At 41.3% G+C, this 15,538-nt stretch overlaps 1 protein-coding gene across 1 annotated transcript in view; it reads right to left on the bottom strand.

Annotated features, from left to right (window-relative positions):
* LOC142015828 (guanylate cyclase 2G-like) overlaps positions 1 to 15,538 on the bottom strand; it is a 46,819-nt gene that overhangs the window by 16,172 nt on the left and 15,109 nt on the right. The window contains exons 7-14 of the mRNA XM_074999681.1: positions 14,674 to 14,818; positions 10,718 to 10,853; positions 8,952 to 9,055; positions 6,184 to 6,347; positions 4,387 to 4,536; positions 3,224 to 3,307; positions 2,262 to 2,366; positions 1,622 to 1,693 (exon numbers count right to left, since the gene is read on the bottom strand). Of these exons, the coding sequence (XP_074855782.1) occupies positions 1,622 to 1,693; positions 2,262 to 2,366; positions 3,224 to 3,307; positions 4,387 to 4,536; positions 6,184 to 6,347; positions 8,952 to 9,055; positions 10,718 to 10,853; positions 14,674 to 14,818 (960 nt within the window). The remainder of the gene's footprint in view (positions 1 to 1,621; positions 1,694 to 2,261; positions 2,367 to 3,223; positions 3,308 to 4,386; positions 4,537 to 6,183; positions 6,348 to 8,951; positions 9,056 to 10,717; positions 10,854 to 14,673; positions 14,819 to 15,538) is intronic.

Here is a 15,538-nt window from a genome sequence, read left to right as displayed (position 1 = left end):
CATGCAGCTAAATATTTGCCAGGGCCAAGTGACTAGAGCCTGGTTCCAAAAGTGGTTAAGTGAGGCAAGGGCTATGCAGGAGGTGAGTAACTGACCAACAAGCATCAGGAAGAGACACAACCCTTTTATTTATCTGGAAACCTTTCCCCTGTCTCCTCACTCCCATCTTGTATCTTAACAACACACAGAAACCAGAATCGGGCTCAGAATGGGCAGAGCTGCCACTGGGTATTGACTCTTGCCTGCCTGCCCCCGCCCCCAGCTTTCAGACTCCTGTCCTGTACTAATTTCCAAGGAAGGATTTTGGCTTTTGGAAAACAACTCTACAAATGAAAAGGAAAACCTGTTACAATAATGGCTTTGTTTGTGATTTGTTACTATTGTTCATATTTCAATACAGTCTAGAAGTGGCGAGGATGCGGGGGGGCGGCCTACAGGCCATGGGTCACACCCAGTGTGTTGTTCTGAGCCACCAGGTCCTGCCAAGGAGTGGGGTTGGGACAGCCTAACTGGGAGGCGCTGGACTAACTCTCAAGCAGTGGGGGTGAGCACAGGCAGGTAGCCCAGAGCCCTTCCCCTTCTGCCCACCTCCCCCAGAGCCTGGGCAGCATGGTCACTGCTGCCAGCCCTGATGCTCCAGGTGACACGACTGCAGCTTTGGTTGGATGACACAACTGCAGCCTTACCAGCCCTGGTGCTCTGAGCAGTGCGCTCAGAGTGCACAGGGGGTGTATAGGGGGAGGGGTTTCATGGGATTGGGGATAGGAGGGTGGATAGGGGGCAGGGGCTGGGCCACACCTGGCTGTCTGGGGAGGCCCAGCCTCCCAGCTTTCCCTATCTGGCTCTCCTTAAAAAAAGCAGTCAAGTAGCACTTTAAGGACTAGCAAAATAGTTTATTAGGTGACCTTTCGTGGGACAGACCCACTTCTTCAGACCACAGCCAGAGTTCAGGTCTGGCTATGGTCTGAAGAAGTGGGTCTGTCCCACGAAAGCTCACTTAATACACTATTTTGCTAGTCTTTAAAGTGCTACTTGACTGCTTTTTGTTTTGACAGTGTATAGACTAGCACAGCTTCCTCTCTGTTACTATTCAACATGCATGGCTCTCCATACAATTTCTGTATCCGAATGTGGCCCTGAAGCCAAAACATTTGCCCGCCCCCTGTCTAAAAACCTCAGCCCAAGTTTGGGTTCCTTTATGCACAGAGTGGGACATAGTGAATGGCAAGTCCAGTCCTGAAAATCTTACATTGAACAAGTTTCTAAAAATGTTAGAACTTTTTACCTTTTATTTTTAACTGACCCCAATTTTTAGTATGTCACAAATGTTTTGCGATGGAGGGGTTGTTCATTTGATGGTGTAAGCAGAAGCCGCTGCAACAAAACTCCCAACCTAATGAAATATACACTGTACATGCAATGAAATAAGGGCAATTTATAATGATATCATCCTCATACCCCTATCAAATGCAAACCCAGCGTTCCCATCTAGCTCCAACAGAATAAGTTCTTATTCTGGTTGTGGTCTCTGAAATGTTGACAGTCAAAAGCAATAAGCATTTCTCATCTTCACTGCTTTTTAAATGAGGTTTTCCATCACACAACGCAATGTCATACTCACATTAACTATATCATAGGCCAAAGAAAGTTTGAATATCCAGTCCAATTCAACATCAGAGTCCCTCAAAATGTCCTGCAAAATAAAAATATTCAAAATGACATTGGACTGACTCTCATTGGACTGAGACGCAGCAGGCACATGAAACAGAACTCTGTCTATTTGCTGTGCGAAAGCTTACTGCAGACAGAAAATTTATTTTCTGGTACTTGTATGCTGGTCTTCAAATCAGCAGTTCTTGAGACTAATCTGCACATATTATGATTGGGAAAGTAGCAGTTACAAACTTCAATATTTTCATGCAAATTATGTTGAACATATTACACAATAGCTGAGTAAATAAGATGCGTCTTGGTAAACATGATTTCCTAATACTCATTGCTTGTGTGGTGCAATGTCTCCGTTTTATGCTATTCATATTTAGTATTCACATAATGGTTGCACATAAGAAAGAAATGAGCACTAAAGCAATGAAAACTCATAGCAAGGGGATGTTAACATAGCAAAAGAAGGGGAAAAAACATCTAACTAACAAAAAGGAATGGGAAAAATCAGTCCTGGCTAGAACTCAGAACCCTCCTTTGTAAGATCTGTTACAAGTCAACACTAAGGACACTGATGTAAATGATGCTGATGTTTTCACCTTTAGGCTTCCTTTCTTGCAGTACTCTGTAACTGTACAGATATGTGGAACGTCGGTGCATACTCCAAAGAAGGCCACCAGATTCTCATGCCTCAACTCGCGCATCTGAAAGCAAAGAGGCCTTGTTAAAAAACTCATTTGTTTACCTGACAGTAACACCCCATCATTGCTTGTTACAGGAATCCTGCACATTAGAAATTAAAAAGTCATTAGCTCATCCTTGTCCAAACCTGTCTAGTTTAGGAATGTCTCTATAATATATTTATATTCCTGAGACCAGACTTGGTTGTCTCATGCATTTGAACTTTTTACCATCTTCAGGAGTATATTCCAGACACCAGCCTTCTAGCATGATAGATCACCAATACTGGGACAATCCCCTTTACTTCTGACTAATGTTCTTCACAGCCCCTGAAAACATCCACTGGACCATCCTGGATAATTCCTCTCCCTTCTTAATATTTATTCCTTTCAGAGGAAGAACTTGGTTTACCTTCACAATATAAATATTTAGTCCTTTGGGGCCAGATTACTCATACTCACACTGAATAGAACCTTAAACCATCATTAGTTCCAGTTGAATCTATAGGATTACTCCTGGAGTGAGATCATGCCTCTACACGAGAAAAGGTGTCATAATCTGGCCCAGAATCTCTCCTAGAAAAGTCAATCCCTTCTGCCACCCAGTTAAGTCCTATTTGTTACTGTGCAGCTAGTCAATACCTTGCAGACAAAGAGGTGCCCAGCACCAAAATGCATGACAGGGATGAAGTGAAAACAGAATCCAATCTTCTCCCAAATTTGACACCATCAAAATATTGTAGGCTCAGAATGTGAGTTTCAATGTGCAAAAGACAAATGGATCAGCGGCCTCACTGAGCAGTATCTACAGTGTGTTTGTGACATAATTTGCACTTCACATCAGTATGGCATAGGAGCATCATGTTGCGGTTGAACCTTACCATCTGAACTTCATGAAGGGCTGACTGATTTTGAATCCAGGCATCAGTTTGGTTATCATTGTATCTGAGTGCCACAAGCGTTCCCTGAAACAAATATTCAGAAAGGTGGAATCCAACAGACATTACTTTAACTCAGAAACTATTTGGAAGATCTCCACAGAAAGGTTATGAAGGCAATCATGAGAAAACATGCCACGGACTCAGAAATTTAGGAGTCCCATAAATTAAAATGACTAACAGGCTCCCTCCTGCTACAGAAATGCAGTCGTAAGAGCGTCACTGTGCAAGGTGTTGCATTACTGCTTTGTCCAGCAACAGACGGGGTTGAAATTGCATTTTAAGGTGATTTTTAAAGGTTCTGAATGAAAAATGCCAAATTTATATTGGGAAGTCAGGTGACTGTAACAAAGCATCAGTCAAGTGAAGAATCTGGGCTAACAATCAAACTACCAGCCTACGTCATAGACGATACAGTATCCTGCTAGTGCCGGGGAAACGTTTTAAAATCATTGGGGAAAAGTGTATCTGAATAACAACAGCAGTCAAGGATCAACAACTGTTCAGGTCAATGTAGTATAAGTCTCCAATCCCTGTACTGAGCACCCTCTACTGCAAAGGAGTCACTCCAGATACAGACAATACAGTCCCAAGGTAGTTTTAATACAGGTTCACTTGCCTAACATGCTGCCCTTTGGAGTTAATCAGTATGCCCTAAAATTTTCAGAACAACTTTCTGCAGATGAAATAATGTACTCATGAAGGAATTACCATGTACTGTAATGCTATCATAGCACATAAACCACATTATATACCAAATAAGTTAAGACTCCCAAGATATGTCATGCTTTCAGAAGGCCAGTTATACGATCCAAAAAGTCCGACTATCTCCACTGGAATTTCCTGTAGAATACTTCTCCAACCTGCTATATTTGGCAAAGCTGGACATTCATCAGTCTCTTCAGTAAATTAGCTCCATGTGTTTCACAGATCAAACTGTGAGTCCTGAAAACTACTGTGGCTTTTAATAGTTTGGGCATTTTGTGCCCTAGACACCTGTACAGAGCACCCAAGCCACAGCAAGGAAACCAGAAAGGACACAGTTAACATAACAGAGCAGGACATACATGTTACGAAGCTCACCTAATCCGCCTTTGTAGTCGTACCTGGTAAAGACCTACTGTGGTATAATATAAGTCTTTCCCCTGCTTGTCTTTCAACCCAGACTGCCAGCTGCTTGAAAATATCAAACTGGACCCAGTGCTTTCTTGTCCTTTAGATACTGGTGTGCTTGCCTGTGATTGTTCTAAGTTATCCTTTAGGAGAAAACACAAGAGGTGTGATACTGTTAAAAATTCATGAAGAACCTAGTAAAACTTGGTGAGTCTAAGACTAGCCCATATTGACAAGCTGAGGGAGAAACTGAGTGGGAGGTTTTCATTAATAATAAAGATAAAACACAATGGCTATGTCTGCATGGCATTCCCCTGAAGAGAGACGACTGCAAATGAGGGAACTCGACAACGCAAACAAAGCACTGATTTACATATCTCATGCTTCATTTGCATAACTCACAGGGTCACGCTGAGGGAAGAGAGTGTGTCGCAAAAAAAAAAAAAAACAGCTGTAAACAGCTGTGGAGATGGGGTTCTGCTGGCAAAACCCCACTTTGTTGCCAGAATACATATACCTCATTTTTTTTCAGGGATAAAGGTTCTGGCAACAAAGTGGGTTTTTGCTGACAGAACCCCATCTACAAAGCTGGGTGTTTTGTAACACACTCTCTCCCAACAGCATGATCATGCAAGATTATGCAAATGAAGTGGAGGTTTGTAAATGAGCGCTTTATTTGCATTGTCAAATTCCCTCATTTGCATTCCTCTCTCAGCAGGGGAATGCTGTGTAGACATAGCCAATAGTGAAAAACAAGATTCCTTCCAAACCCGGTGTAGAAGGAAATCTCATAAGCTCGGCCTTCACTTCTACATACAGCATGGGATCCACATACGGAGAAATGGGCAAAATTTTTCATGATAAATCTTTTCTTCACCCAGAAAAAAAAAATCAGCTGTGGTTTGACCAATGTAATTCACAAATTCAGATCAATTTTCCCTAACTGTTACAATTGAAAAAGATTCAAAAATGCAAAGACAATTCATTTTGGAATTTTTCAAAAAATCATTTTGACTTCTAGTTTTTTGAAAAATGTTTCACTTTGGCATAGCCCTCAATTTTACTTTTCATAAAACCATAAAAATATTGTTTAGAAATGCAAGCTTTTTAACTTTTTCCAGATCTCTAAAAAAGAGAGAAAAATCATTTCTGAATAAACTGAAATGAACCCAAAAAGGATAAAAATAAAAAGCAATATTCATACGCTCTATAGTTAAGCCCTGATAGGTTATGGCCCCCCTCAGTGTTGACATTGGACTAATATGAGCCCAGTCAATAGTTTTCAACTAAGGTACAAGTAGAATTGCCTTGGGCTGCTTCTCTGGATAGCAGTGAATTTCACCCATTACTGATAGGAGAATGTTCTAAAGATTATTGGGGAAAAGTGTATCTGAATAACAATACCAATCAAGGCTCAACAACTGTTCAGATTAATGTAGTATATGGTTCCAGTCCCTGTACTGAGCAACCTCTACTGCAAAGGAGTCACTCTAGATTTCATCAGTGTAAACGAGAGCATGGTTAGACCCATTATCTTGTTAGGCCCTGATACTGCAAAGCACTTGGGCACATGTCCAACTCCAAGGATGAGAGCAGGCCTATTGGTTTAAATAAGGCTACTTAATCCTTCAAAGTTAAGGACGCGCTTATGTACTTTGCTTAAGCAGACTTCTGCAACTTCAAGAGAAAAGCATGGTTTATTGTTAAATAACAACTACCTTTCGGATTCCTTTTCTCAGAGTATAATTTATAACAAGGGTGATTCCTGGTAGTGCAAGGTCTTGATTTACCTTGTGATCATGAAGCATAATAATATCATTGTAGTTTATTTTCCACCAGCTATCATAAATTTGCTTTTGCAGCTTCTTTTCCTGGATCTTTAAAAACACCACTACGCTGGCAGCTCCTGAGACTGTTACCAACAGAACGACAATCAGAACAATCACGGGTGTGCCTGTTAAAAGCATGAGATTGATTATCCCCAGCTATAAAGAGATGGAGAAAAATCTTGATGGCACAACAGAACAGGTGATTATTTCAGGAGTGAGTTATCATCTTGCTTTCTGTTAATATAATGTGCCCGGTCCTTGCCTCTAATTCAGATGTTTTGCACCACAAAAGCAGCATAAAACATCTGGAACACGAGTTTAGTTGGCTCCTTGAGGAGCATCAAGAGTAGTAATGCCTCCCTAGCATTTAAGACCATAAAAGCATAAGAACAGCCATACTGGGTCAGACTGAAGGTCCATCTAGTTCCAGTAGCCTGTCTTCTGATGATGGACAATGCCAGGTCCCCCAGACGGAGTGAACAGAACAGTTAGTTACTGAATGTTTCCTTTCTGATCATCTATTTCCAGTCTCTGACAAACACAGGCTAGGGCACTATTTCCACCCATCCTGGATAATAGCCATTGATGGACCTAACCTGCATGAATTTATCTAGTTCTTTTTTGTATCCTGCTAACACTCTGGCAAGGAGTTCCACAGATTGACTATGTGCTGTGTGAATAAAAACTTCCTTTTGTTAGTTTCAAACCATAAGAACATAAGAACATAAGAACATAAGAATGGCCATACTGGGTCAGACCAAAGGTCCATCCAGCCCAGCATCCCATCTGCCGACGGTGGCCAATGCCAGGTGCCCCAGGAGAACAGAAGACAACCAGCTGCCCAATCATTTCATTTGATGACTCCTAGTTCTTACATCATGGGAACACATAAATAATTTTTCCTGACTCACTTTTATCACACCAGTCATGATTTTATATGCCTCTATCACATCTCCCCTCTTTATCACGTCTCCTCTTTTTTAAGCTGAGAAGTCCAGTCTTTTTAATCTCTAATCAAATGGCACCCATTCCAAACCCCTAATCTTTTTGTTGCCCTTTTCTGAATCTTTTGCAATACCAATATATCTTTTTTGATATGAGGTGACCACATCTGCACACAGAACTCAAGATGTGGGTGTACCATGGTTTTCTATAGAGTCAATAAGGTATTCTCTGTCATATTCTCTACCCCTTTTTAATGATTCCTACATTCCTTACATGGCCACCCTCCTGCTGACTTTCAGAGATGCTAATTACTCCTGCTCATACTGCCTTAGTTGGAGATTTTGTTGCTTATGACTTTTGGAAATTCAGCTCTAGGCATCACTATTTGTGAAGCCCAAAAATGGAAAAGAGCAATTTTTTTGAACAATTGGGCTACGTCTACACTAGCACGCTACATTGAAGTAGCCTATTTCGATGTAAGAACATCAAAATAGGCTACTTCGACACGTATCATCTACATGTCCTCCAGGGCTGGCGCCACTGATGTTCAAAGTCGAAGTAGCGACGGAGAACATCGAAAGGAGCCGCCCCGGAAGGAAATGCAGAGTGTCCACACACAGAAGTGCTCCCCATCGAAATAAGGGGCCAGCAAACCCCAAGCCACTCCCTTAAAGGGCCCCTCCCAGACACACTCGCCCTGCACAGCACAAGATCCACAGAGCTGACAACCGGTTGCAGACCCTGTGCATGCAGCATGGACCCCCAGCTGCAGCAGCAGCAGCAGCAGCAGCCAGAAGCCCTGGGCTAAAGGCTGCTGCATGCAGCGACCATAGAGCCCCGCAGGGGCTGGACAGAGAGTCTCTCAACCCCTCAGCTGATGACCTCCATGGAGGACCCCGCTATTTCGACATAGCGGGACACAGATCGTCTACACATGTCCTACTTCGATGTTGAACGTCAAAGTAGGGCACTGTTCCCTAACGTCGATTTCAACATCGAAATAGCTCATGGCACATGTAGACATGACACGTACTATTTTGATGTTGTACCAGCTACTTCCAAGTAGCCGGCTAGTGTAGACACACCCTTAGTGTATATCAATGGTTCCCAACCTTTTCACCAGTGCAGACCCCCCATTCATGCCCCCCAAACCATTTGTGGACCCTCAATCACCACTACAAACCATCCACAGACCCCATTAAAGCCAATTCTAGCCATTATGTACACTTAATTAAATGGAAAAGGAAACCACAGCACAGATTTTTGAACAGCAATTAATAAAATTACTGGAAAACATTTAATTTAAAAATGATAATTGACTGTAACTTTGCCATTAATGTAAAACTTATTTTCCATGATCAATTTTATTTTTCTCCCTTTCCATGGACCTCCTGTAATACCCAGGTTGGGAACCGCTGGCCTCTATTTTCCAAAATTTCCTAAATAATGATGTAGTAAGGACACCTAAACAACAGCCTGATGTTCAGAAGTCCTGCGTATCCAGTAGCTCCACTTACTTAAGTTCATAGATATGGATTTAGGCAAACTTTTTTAACCATTTCTGTAAATCTTGGCCCTAAGTCTCTGCCTCTTTCAAATTTAATTTCCCCACTCACAATCTCCTCCTTTTCTGAGGTGCTGTGAGATTTCATTAATTAGTGTTTGTAAAAAGGTTCTGTGATCTTTGCATCAAAGCTGCTAAAGAATATCAAAGTATTTCTTCTCTCTCTTTCCCCTTCCCACATGGCGAGAGTGTGGAGCTCGTTAAGTAAAACCATACTCACTTGTAACTGACGTTTCACACTGTTCATTATAAAACCCACAGTCCGGTCTATCTTCTGGAGGAAAGCCAGCCAGCCAGCTGATGTAGGCGATTTCACTGGTTGGGCTACAGATGAAGATAGATAAATGTAAGTGTCCATTTCTATTGCCTGTCCTCCTTCACTATTTACCATTATTCTCCCATAGTTAATAAAATATTGGTGTAATTTCTAAAGCTCATAGATAATGGAGCTGATCAGAAAATGTGATAATTTTTCCCCACCATAAATTTATAACACACAAAAAAAAATCTGACATTTCTGATTTTGTGCAGAGATTTTTTAAATTAACACATCTTTAGTTATAGGATTATAGAAACACAGGGCTGGGAGGGAATTGAGGAGGTCCTCTGCTCCAGCTCCTGGCGAGGAGGTGGGGTCCAGAGTATCGTAAACCATCTCTGACAGACGTTTGCCTAACATGTTTTTAAAAACCTCCAGTGACAGGAATTCTACTACCTCCCTTGGAAGCCTACTCCAGAGCTTAACTATCCACAAAGCCCTGCAAATCCATGGATAGCCACTTTGTTTCTGCAGACATCCACAACTACAGATGTCCGCGTGACTAGCCCTGGCTCATTTGTGTGGCTACAATTTTTTTCTTTATATGGCTTTAAATATCCATACACAGTAAGAAAGATTTTTTCCCTTATATCTAACCTAAAGCACCGTTGCTGCAGATTAAACCCTTTACTTCTTGTCCCCTCTTCAGTAGCGATTGAGAACACCTGGTTACCATCCTCTTTATAACAGTCCCATCTCAAGTCTTCTTTTCTCAAGACAAAACATGCCCTGATTTGTTTTAACTTTTTGATATAGATCAGGTTTTTTAAAGCTTTTATCGCCTTTGTTGCTCTTTTCTGGACTCTCTCCAATTTGTCCACAATCTTCTTGAAGTGTGGAGCCCAAACCTGGACACCGTACTCACGCCAGGTGGGCTGACAGCTTCTGCAGGCAAGGTATATGTATGGCGGGGGTGGGGGTTTCAGCTCCGCTTCCCCTGGAAGGGGCAGGTTCTTGGGTTGAAGGGGGGGGTCTGGTGGCAACCATCCTTCAGTGCTGCAGCCACCCTAGCCCTCAGAGCTGTGTGACCACCACCACTGTCACACTAGCACTTGAAATTACCCACCTGCCTTTAACAATTTTTTTAAAAAACAATCCCTGTTAATTATTAACATGCTCCAATACTAGACCTGCCAATGGAGAGTTCGCAATTGACTGTCTCAGAAAAGCCATTGCTTTCAGGTGATATCTGCTTGTTTGAGACATTTTTGTGTTGACAAAGTTTGCCCTAATAGGAAAAGCAAATGGAAACAAGGATGTATGTTTCCCAGATTGAGATAACATCCCAGATGTGTATACACGTAACATACATGTACAACCTGTACTATAGAAGAGATCTATTTGCATATGAGTTCAAGATACAGGCATGCCATGGCCGTATGCAATAAAACTAAAATACAAAACATTATATGTTACTTATATAAGGCTCTCTCATTTGCTATAACTACACTCTTCAAAGTTCTAGCTGCAGCAGTTTCAGGAAGAATTAACTCTGTAAAGCAATAGTCTCCAAAAACACGTAGCATCAGTCCCTGGGCAGACACGTTCACAACCAGTGATTTTCACCCCTGTGAATACGTAACTCACACACCTAGGGGTGTAGCTGACTGTCCCATACAGTAGCACCTAGACCACTTAGAGAGAGAAAGAATGAGTTTCTCCAGTACCTGATTGTTTTTCTCTGAACATCATAATTAAGAATAGGAACAAACTGTGATGAGTTCCCAGCTTCCTGCAGATCATACACAGAGTAATCCATCCACCTCTCACCTGCTTCATCAATATACACCAGGCCAGTAACCCCTACAAAGATAAAAGAGTTTATTAAAGAACATAAAAGAACATATGAACAACCATACCAGGCCAGACCAAAGGTCCATCTAGCCCAGTATCCTGTCTGTTGACAGCAGTCAATGCCAGGTGCCCCAGAGGGAGTGAACAGAACAAGTAACACCAGTCTGCAAATTGAAATAAAGTTTCAGTTGTTTTGATAAAAATTGATGATTTGACATTAGTTTGTTATGCTGATTTAAAAAATGGCATCCATTTTGCTCTATCTCATATGGATTTTTCACAAATCAGAAAGAAAACAAATGGACATTTTTCATGCTTTTTATTCCACTAATCAGCCACCATTGTGACATCCCAGCATCCTTGATATTTCTTTTCCATTGTCTTGAGATCCTGATGAAATCTTTCCCCTTGCTCTTCATTGACACTTCCAAGATGTTCAGGAAAATAATCCCTGTGGGAGTGCAAAACATGAACTTTCAAGCTCATGTTGCATCCAAGTCTTTCAAATTTGTTTAACATGTTGTCAACTAAGTTTTTATAATCAGGCTCTTTGTTATTCCCTAACAAGTTTTGTATGACATTTCTGAAAGCCACCCAAGCATCTTCCTCTGTGTCATTCATGGTTTCTTCAAAGTTAGTATCAAGAATCAATTTCCTGATCTGAGGACTCACAAAGACACCCTCCTTAATTTTTTGGTAACTCAAACCTGGGAACTTGTTGCAAAATGTACTTGAAACAGTCACCATTTATGTTTAATGCTTTCACAAATTGTTTCATCAAACCTAGCTTGATGTGGATTGGAGGTGGCAGTATCTTGTTGGGCTCAATCAGTCTTTCATGAATTATATTCTTGGAGACGGGACTCAGGTTCTCCCTTTGTGGCCACTGTTTCCTTACCCAATGAAGATCTCTTGCTCTGCTATCCCATTCACATAAAAAGCATGGCATTTTTATGTAACCAAAATATAATGTAACATAAATATCATTCAAAATGTAAATCAATGAAACCCTTCTGTTTTGTTATTCCTATAATATATAATATAATAATTTGGCGATCCTCTTCAACAGGAGGCATTAATCTAGATGGCATTCATTTCGATGAATTCAATCATTTTGAGGTATTTTTGCATGCAAGTTCTCGAAAACAAGTCACTGTGTATAATGTATAACACATTATAACAGCATTTTTTGAAAAAGTCTACTCCAATTTTCAGAAAATCTGTACGTTGTGGGCAAAAATGGATACAATGTTTGAACTCAGCACCCCAAAATTAGTTAAGAACAGTTATTTGTTTTCAAACAATGGAACCCATGCAGAAGGGTGAATCATCAAAGTGACCCTCTCCTGTGATCTATTTCCAGACTCTGACAAACAGAAGGTGCATCTACACTTGCATTCCTCTTTCGAAAGAGGTATGCAAATGAGGTAAATCAGAAATGCAAATAAGGTGTAAATTTGCGTATTTGGCACCTCATTTACATATTCTAATTTCAAAAGAGTGTTTGCAGTCTGTCCTATATGCAAAGTATGTGCACATTGTTGTCATGTGATGACATACATGATGTTAGTTGAGGATAAGGAGAATGTGTCAATGATTCTGTGATTAACATGGTTAGGTCCAGTGATGGAATCTCCAGAACAAATATGTGGATGACAAAGTTGGCAACAGGGCTTGTTGCAAGGAAAAGTTTCAGGATTAATATTATTGTGGTATATGTAGCCTGTGGTTGCTAGTGAGATTCAAAAATCTCCAAATACACAAACATGTCAGCCAGTACTTTAATTGAGTGGGCCATTCTGTTAAAGACCTGAGAGTTTGTGTTCTACAGAAAATAAACTTTAACAACTGTCTACAGAGGGAATGTTCGGAACTAACATTCATATTCAAATTCAACACATTAACATGTGGTTTTGAACAGGGACAGCAATTACCTGACCCATTATAAGGCCTCTTTTACATACTTTGGTGTTTGAACTAACACTTACTCCCCCACCCCTCACCCCCCTCTCTTGCTCTTCTATCTGATTTGTCAGCAATGATAACAATTTTTCTGATTTGTCAAACTTGATTACTATTTTTGATTCTCTATGCCTTAAATATTGAATCTGTTCTGATATGGCTATGGTCTGAAGAAGTGGGTCTGTCCCACGAGAGCTCATCACCTAATAAATTATTTTGTTAGTCTTTAAAATGCTACATGACTGCTTTTTTGTTTTAGTAAGAACTTTGGGACAGAGGCTCTAAACAGGAGACTAACTTGTGAGTCAAGGTTAATCTCTAGAAAGTGTTATTATTTGCTTGACGTTTCCATTTGTTTCCAAACCCCTCACTCACTTTTATTTGAACTTTTGATAACAAACTTATTGTTGGCTTCACTACAACTAAATCTGTGCTTATTTGTTAAGCAAAGTGTCAGTCCTGAGTTAAATCTTCAAAGCTGGTGTGCACATCGTTCCCTTGGCAAGACCAGAGCTGTTAGCTCTGTGGGTAGCCAGTATCAGGAGTTGGATATCAGAGAGGAATGCTCCAAAGAGACTTGGGGACCAGACTGCACCTACTGTTAAACTGGAAGGCTCAGTTTAGGCCGGCGTAGCCCAGAGGAGAGCACTGGCGTAACAAACAGGCTGTTGGTGGTGGTAGAGGGCTGGACTTACGAACAAGCAGGACACCCTCCAGGTGAGCCTGCCTGAACTATAATACAGTCTGAAGATGAAGTGCTGTGGGGCCCCAGAACCAAAGGGAAGAACCTGAGAACTGGTGGACCATGGAAGCCTGCTTGAATTGCAGCATGGGAGACCCTTAACCCAGGGGAAGGAGTTGTGAGTTCAGGAGCAGGGCAGGAGGAAAAGACCTCTGAGAAATACTCTTCAGAGAAGCATGGGTCTCCAATGGGACTCGCAGAGCTGTTTAGGTGAGAGGGAACTGGATGGGAACCGGGAAGCTTATTTGCAACAAGAGGGAAGTGGAGCTGAAGTTGCCTGGATCCCAGCTGAGCTTCAGGGACCCATTTTCAACAGAAGGCGATACCCTGCTCATTATGGTGCTGGTCAATATTTTTCAAAGATAAGAATTTCAAAGCAGTTTTGGAAACAGGAATTTTCTATACACACAAAATGCTCCAACTATAGCAGGCCAGGGTTTGAGTTACCCACCTAACCCCCTGCCTTACAGTCTAGGTAGATGGGGTTTACAAAACCCAACACAGTCATGTTTTGTTACCTCTTTGAAAAAAAGGAGAACATGGGTGGTATATCATGACCAACACTACAACACCTTTTTATTTGTTTTGCATGATACACCTGAGGGTCACCACTTGCTGTTGTCTCGCTAAGGCACAAAAAGAAGAGAAAAAAATGAATAGTTATAAACAAGCCACCAGTTTAGCAAAAGAGAAAATAGGCTGTTTCTAGTTCTCTTGATTGTGTTCCTCTGGATTTGCACTCTCATAACGGTCTCAGAGTGAGGAGCTGTGTTAGTCTAACTTTAAAAACACCACACAGCCCTGTGGCACCTTAGAGACTAAGAAATGTATTAGGTCAGGAGCTTTTGTGAGTAAAGCCCACTTCTTCAGATGAGCTGGAGCAGAAATTACAGAATCCAGGGTATATATAAACAGCAAAATGTGTATTTGTAACCTGTCAATTGTAGGCCCAGTTGTTAATGAGGCAAATTAAGACAGGTTGGATGTGTCTCATTCATAGCATGTGATGCAGCAATGCAAATGACAAAGGTGGGGAAACAGACCACAATCCAACCTTACATGCTTTGCAACACTTCTTTAAGGCAGTCACATGCAATGGACAAAATTTCCCTATCAACAGCTTACCATATAAATGGGTTTTATTATAGCCTTTCACAGTGTTGACGAGTGCCCGTCCATCACGGATGTCCTTCCCTTCTTTTACCATTTCCCTTATGGATAGGGCATAAAGCAGGACAGCATCATGCAGGTAGGCAGAGTAGGAACTCACCTGAAAAGGGTAATATGGAAAAGCAATGTTTCAGCTTCAGAGACAAAGGTCTTAGATGGATGGGCCTCCTCCCTGGGGAGTGAACGTAGGGTTTTTTGGGTTTTTTTGGAAAGCATGCTGGATCATTTTCATATAAACCTTATCAGACTGATCCTATACTTTGAGACAGAGTTAACAGTGGATTTCTCAGCCTGGAGAATGCATGTACAATTTCCCAGTGGAGCTGTGTCTATCTATTCACAATAGATAATAATGTGATCCTCTGAATCAAAAAGCAATCGGAGTCACTGTCTGAGGAGGACAGCAAGGCTACGCAGCAAAGTTATTCCAAAATAACAGCAGTTATTTCTAAATAACTTTGCTATTGTCTAAACTATGCACACATTATGTTAAAATAAATTCAAAATAGCAGGAGCATTCTTTTGAATTCAGTAAATCCCATTGCTGTTTCATCTCTGCTGCAATCTGTGCTGTCTTCCGCGCTTGATACATGACCCTAACGTTCCATGTACCAAACTGGGTGGTTGTCCTGGGTCAGAGAAGGGTCATCTGAGGAGCTTCTAGATGAGCTATTCTCCACCCAGAGTACAAGGCTTTAAGTCAAATCAAGTCAAATCTTATTGTGGGAGGAATAGTGCCTACTGTTAAGATGCAGGACAGCGCTTATTTTGAAGTAGCTATTTTTTTTTTCAGGAAGAAGGGTTCTTTCAAAGACGGGCC

The sequence above is a fragment of the Carettochelys insculpta genome, chromosome 7, assembly GCF_033958435.1.
Source record: "Carettochelys insculpta isolate YL-2023 chromosome 7, ASM3395843v1, whole genome shotgun sequence".
NCBI classification, from domain to species: domain Eukaryota; kingdom Metazoa; phylum Chordata; order Testudines; family Carettochelyidae; genus Carettochelys; species Carettochelys insculpta.
The sequence above is the reverse complement of the archived record's forward strand: the minus strand, read 5'-3'. Positions and strand labels throughout refer to the sequence as shown.